Source organism: Lepidothrix coronata, unplaced genomic scaffold (genome assembly GCF_001604755.1).
Source record: "Lepidothrix coronata isolate B3197 unplaced genomic scaffold, Lepidothrix_coronata-1.0 Scaffold29, whole genome shotgun sequence".
NCBI classification, from domain to species: domain Eukaryota; kingdom Metazoa; phylum Chordata; class Aves; order Passeriformes; family Pipridae; genus Lepidothrix; species Lepidothrix coronata.
The window spans coordinates 6240906-6246772 of record NW_016690209.1 but is presented as its reverse complement, the minus strand read 5'-3'; the positions used below and the strand labels follow the sequence as shown (position 1 = coordinate 6246772).

The 5867-nt window shown below is 60.4% G+C and overlaps 1 protein-coding gene across 1 annotated transcript; it reads right to left on the bottom strand.

Moving 5' to 3' along the window:
- Window positions 1–1946: 1946 nt before the first annotated feature.
- On the bottom strand, window positions 1947–3110 carry FAM43A (family with sequence similarity 43 member A). The gene has a single exon (XM_017810487.1). It carries the CDS (start codon window positions 3041–3043, stop codon window positions 1955–1957), a length of 1089 nt encoding a protein of 362 aa, XP_017665976.1. The 5' UTR covers window positions 3044–3110; the 3' UTR covers window positions 1947–1954.
- Between the last annotated feature and the right edge of the window lie 2757 nt (window positions 3111–5867).

Below are 5867 nucleotides of genomic sequence, written 5' to 3'. Positions count from 1 at the left end.
AAGTCCCCCACCGCCAGCCAGGCAGTCTGGCAGCCCCCATCCTGGGAAAAGCACTGTGGGATAAGCTCTACCTGGTGTTTCATTTCTTCTTCATTACCTGCCCCTTCCCTCCCCGAGAAAGGCAAAGGGAGCCTTGCTTGAGAAAAAGCAGCAAGATGCACTATTTCTTTAGCAAGGTGTGTGTCAGCAGTGCTGGCCTGAGCGTGCTCAAATCCAGCAGCAGCCACTGTCACCTACTACATCTCATTGCCCATCAAAGGCTGAGTGTGACCCGGGCAAGAAGGTGTCCATTCTGAGGGGAATCTTCCCTCTCCTCATTACCCCTTCCCATGAAAACCACCCCAGCATGCCTTCCTGCTCTGAGTGACACACTGAGGCAATAGTAAAAGCTTCTCACCCATGCGGTGACAGATTTTGCAATTGATTTTAATAGGGTATTTACAAGTTCTGAGGCGGGCTCCTTGCACAAGGAGTGTGGCCTGGCCCTGGCAGCTGGTTGGGCTTTTCAATGACATTCCTGCAACTCGCCCAATTGCAGCCCAGGCACAGTGGAAAGCATTTAGACATCAGAAATGCCAGATTAATTATCTCTTAATTGATACCTCCACTTGGGGACAAACGAAACCGGAACATCCCTACTGTCCTGGGAGCCTGCCACTTACAAACAGATTTACAGCTAAAAATACCGCGGCAGTCCCGTGGCTAATCAACTGTGCTGCTTACCCTGGGTGAGGTTACGAAATTGTCTCAGGCTGGCACTTCGAGCGGCGAGGGACTGGCTGCAGTGGCAGCACCTGTGTGCAGACCTCGCCAGGGCTGTGTGGCATTCCCAGCGCCCAGGCAAGGGGCAGCTCGTGCCAGGGTAGGCTGAGAGCTCCGCAATTGGGTTTCTCCAAACTAAGATCCAGCCAGAGCACTCTGACATGAGGCCTCCTACCCATCCTTAGAGGCTGCAAAGAGAAAACCTCATCCCTGTGTCTTGTAAGAATCATTAAGCACCCGGTGTGTTTCTCTGTAGTGTAACATTTCCAGCGAGCTCCTAATCACGCTAGATGCTTGAAACAGCCTTTTTATGCCCTCTGCACCTACAACATATCCCAAGCGATTTCTCCCCCCATCTCTTTACAGGAACATGCACACACACAGAGGCCAAACGGCCACAGCAACCCCAGTTTCTTTTAAATTACCGTCATCTTTATTTTCTTCACATATGTGCAAACAGAGGAGATCGCAATGGTGGTGTTCTTAAAAATAACAAAATGTATTTGCATACATTTCCCTATGTACACGTGAACAGCCACAAGTAGAGTCTTCTTTTGCACAGCAAAAGACCTAGAGCATTGAGATCGGGGACAGGACCAGGGCCCAAAAAAAAGGTCTAACTTAAAAATAATAATAAAAAAACCCCAACTTCACAACAGTGCAAACCTCTCGGACACGACAGCACAATGGAGTGACTTTAATGGAGAAAACGGCGGGGGGGGGCCCTCGGATGTGAGATTTCTGTCTGTAAACAAGGCGCAACACCTCCCTCCCGCCGCCCTCCCCGGGGAAAGCTATTCCAGGAATTTGGCAGATCTTCAAGGGCTGAGTCGGAGGTAAACAGCCCGCGGCCGCCTCCCCTCCTCGGGCCGCGGCGGGCTGGGGCCCGGCTCCGGCGGCCACCGGCACGGGAAGGGCGGCCGCTCCCCGGGATGCCGCGGGACGCGAGGGCGCCGCGGGGAACCGGGGCGGCACCGTGCACCGCCCGAGGGGCCCCGGCGTGGCCGTGCAGCCACCTCGGCGGAGCCGGAGGGGTCTGGTGCGCCCCGGTGGGGCCGTACACGCCCGGAAGGGACCGTGCGCTCCCGGAGGGGCCGGAAGGAACTCGGTGCGCCCCGGCGGGGCCGCGCATTCCCGGAGGGAATCCGGTGCGCCCCGGCGGCGCCGCGCACGCCCGAAAGGGCCCGAGCGCTCAGCCGGTCTCGGGGTCGCCGGGGGGCGGCTGCTCGGCGTCGCTGCCGGGCGGGGCGGCCCCGTCCGTGCCGCCGCTCTCCAGAGACGACTCGCTGCCCGTGCTTTCCCCGGAAAGCAACCGGCGGACGCGCAGGTCGGCGCGCAGCGAGCGCAGGTCGTTGCCGAGGCTCAGCTCGCCCAGGTCGCGAAGAAGCTGGCCCAGCTCTGGGCTCTCACCGCGGCCGGCGCCGGGGCGCAGCAGCTCGCCCTCGGGCTCGCCTAGCGCCTCCAGGATGTCCTCGCATTCGCAGTGCATGGCCCGCTCCTCCTGCTCCTCGCCCAGCAGGTCCTCCGTGATGGAGCCCAGCTTGGGCGCGCTGCGGCTCCGCTCCACCGGCGGCTTGTAGCAGCACTGCCCGTTGAGCAGCTTGCGCAGCGGTACCAGCGGGATGCTCTGCTCACCCACCAGCTGCTGCTGCTGGTGCCGCGCGTCGTCCCGCTTCTTCAGCCGGCGGAACTCGGCCAGTGCCGTGGCCGAAGTCTGATAGAGCAGCAGGGCCATGGCCTTCGCCTTCTCGGGCTTGGAGACCAGCACGGCGTGGCAGCGCAGCATCACTGCCTTGTGCTTCAGCTCGTGGCGGTAGATCCAGGCGAAGACACGGGGTAGGCGCGGATCGGCCACGCAGTAGGTGACCCGGTGCAGCAGGTAGAGGTGGCCGGGCCGGCGCAGACCCTTGTCTTCGGCGTGGGCCATGCGGATGCCCTGCGCGCTGATGGTCAGCTTCATCTTGGTGCCCTGCCGGCCCGCCTCGCTCTTGCTCCAGATCTTGCAGACGGCCAGGTCGGTGCAGCCCTCGCCCTTGGACTGGATGGTGGTAGCGTTGCCCAGGTAGAGCACAGTGTAAGTGGGGTCTTCGCTGGTGACGCGGAATTTCCGCCGCTTGGAGCGGAACATGCTGCCCACGCGGTGCAGGGCGCTCTCGGGGCAGGCGCGGGCCAGCGAGGTGAGGGCCGAGTAGTGCACGCTCACCGCGTACCCCTTGGGCTTGCTCTGCCGCCGCGCCTCGCCCGCCGCCAGCTCCACCTTGCTCCGCTTCCAGGGCAGCATGGCCCCGCGGAGCCGCGGCTAGGCGCCGCGCCGACGGCTCCGGGCGCGGGGGGGCATGCCACGGCGGCGGCGGCTGGGCTGCCCGCCCGCCTCACATCCTTGCGGGCGCCGGGCGGCCGCGGCCGTAGATATAGGCGGGCGCCGGCGCTCCGCGGGCGCGGAGAGGGGAGGCCCCGCGCACCGAGGGCGGAGCGCCCGCTGCCCGGGCCCGCCGAGCCGGCGGCGCGCTGCTCGCCGCCCGCCCGCCGCCGCCGCTCTGCGCCGCCCGCCGCGGTGCCCCGGCCCCGGCCCCAGCCCCAGCCCCGGCCCCGCCGCGCCGCGGGGCGGGCAAGGGGCGGGCACGGGGCGGTGCCAGCCCGGACGGGCGGCCCCCCCATCCCGTCTCCTCCCCGCCCGCCGCGGAGCGTCCCCGCGGAGCGCGGCCCCCAGTGGGGACACCGGCCGGTGCAGCGGCGGAGAGTGCGGACCGACGTGCGCTCCGTCCCCCCCCGCCCGCCGCCCGCCTCGATCCCCACGCGCGGAGGGTGGGTGCCTCAGCAGCCTCTATCAGCGCGGGCGGGGGGGATGGAGAGCGCACCAGGGGGGAGCCGTCTGCCCAAACCCCCCATAGCTGATAAAAATCCTGGGGCCACTACGGGACACCCTACTGCGGGAGACCCCACGGCCAGGAGAGTTCCAGCCCCAGCACCCTGCCCGGCCAGGGTGTGCCATGGAGGAGTCCCACTCTTGCAACATAATCTTCCCTTTGGTTTGGTTAGCCCGGCTCTGAGAACCGAAGGGCCTGCAGCAAATACGAGCTATTATGTATGAGTAATGCTTTGCTCTTTATTTATATGCAGCAACCGAATAACAAGAAGCTGTCTTGTAATTTCTTGTTGGGATTGCTCGAGTACAGTCGCAGACTAATGAGAAAGTTGGTCTCTGTGTCATTACTATAGCTTCTCATGTCATGTATCATATCCTTGCCAGAAAGAAAAGAAATTCCAGCGTTGCAGAGAACGGCACTCGACAAAAGGGGAGCAGTACGTACTCATGCAGTAAAATATGTACACACCTGCTTTAATTATTTGACAAATCATTTCTAGAGTTTGGATCAATTAAACCAGTATATAATTATCATTATTATTATTATTACATTATGCCATCTAGCAGATTACTGGGGAACTGCAAGTAACCACAGTGTTGCATGGCCAGGCTAAACTGGCTGGGGCAAACTGTCTGGGCCACTCAGCATGAAGCCCAGCACACATTGGGATGCCCGTTTGGGCTTGGCACCATGCCGAAACGAGCCCTCTTGGACAAAGTCCCACTGGGACCTCACAAGAGGGCAAGCCAGGGGCTGCAGTTTGTCCTGTTCACAGTGCCTGGCAGCAGCCCACTCCAGCTGGGGAGTCTCTGCTCTTGGTCCTGATGCAGACTGAGTGCCAGGCACGGCCCTGGGAACCCCCACGATGCTGTCAGTGTGAGGGCAGGGGAGGCTATGTGCTGTGCTGCAGCCCGTGGCAGAGAGCTCCTGCCAGCCTGTGGGACCATCCCGCTGCGTGGCAGGGAGAGAAAGGATTCAGTTTGTACAGCTGATTCATTTCACCTCCAGTAGCATCAAATGTGCTTTTCCTTTGTCTCCTTTGTCTTGCAAGGTGAAAACAGAAGATGCTGCTGTGCACATAAATCCAATGGCTTAAGGTGACATCTGACACCTACACATGGTGTGGCACTCCTGTGGTTCCTTCTCCCCTCGAGGTGTCCTGCTGAACCACAGCTCCTCAGACCCACGTCTGCCCCATGCTTCTTAGCAGCTGCCACCTGCCTGAGCAGTGCCTGCGAGCTGCAAGGCTGAGAGCAACCCCAGCCACTCCTCTGAGACCTGTGGGCATGGCAGTCTCCCCGTGGAAGAGGGAGTTGCCTTGCCAAAGCCCTGCCTGCCTCCAGCTGTAGGCAGAGGAACCTGTTTTGGGCCTCAGGCTGGAGGCTCAGCAGGCAGGTGTTTGCTCTGGGTGGGATGGAGCAGGCAAGGAGCCCCCCACACCTTCCTGCAGTGCTGCTTCCTGAGGGAGAGTAGAGCCGGGGGCTGGTGCTGCTACACAGACGCTTCTGATAATGACGCCCACAGAACTGTTTGCAGAGTCACACTGGGCTCTGCCATCCCAATTGAAGTGATCCATGTTCAGGAATGAAAACCTTAAATTTTCACAGCATGGCTTGCACAGGCTAGTGAGCCCCATGTCTCTGCAACAGCCCTTGGGCATACCTGGCTGCAAACCCCAGTGGCACGTAAAGTGAGGAGGAGCGCTGACCCCCTTGCCCTGCCCACTGCCTCCCCAGCCCCAAGGCAGCAGCACTACCACTTCTGCATTGCCTTCTGCGGTGGAGGTTTGTTTATCAGCCCCTCAGAGACCCACTGGGGACTCCACGTGGTGACTAGGGAGCAGCAGCACCCTTAGCATACCTGCCTCTTGGAAGTGCAGCTTTAGGGAAGGTGACTTATGGTTACATCCCTGCTTGAGGATGGAATCTGTTTCAGCTCAGTTCCTCACCGTGCTTGCTCACCAGTCAGTGTACCAGATCACTGCAGCCTTTCTTGCTTTGTTAATGGGCCTAGTTATCTTCAGGTTTGTCTCTTTCCTGCTGTGTGGTAACTGTTTCAGTTCTGGACGTGGATGATTGCCACATGCTTCAGCAACTGAAGAGCATATTGCAAATCGTGATGGTCTGTGACAGCAATTCCTAAACAAAATGCTGACCACTCTGAGCCCTGTGCTGGGCTGAGGAGTTGTGCCACAGCCTTTGGATGAAATCTGGTAGCAGGGAGCAGCCCAGTTAAGTT

Excerpts from the sequence above, each read along its gene's own strand:
- FAM43A (XM_017810487.1), bottom strand. The coding sequence starts at position 3,043 with ATGCTGCCCTGGAAGCGGAGCAAGGTGGAGCTGGCGGCGGGCGAGGCG.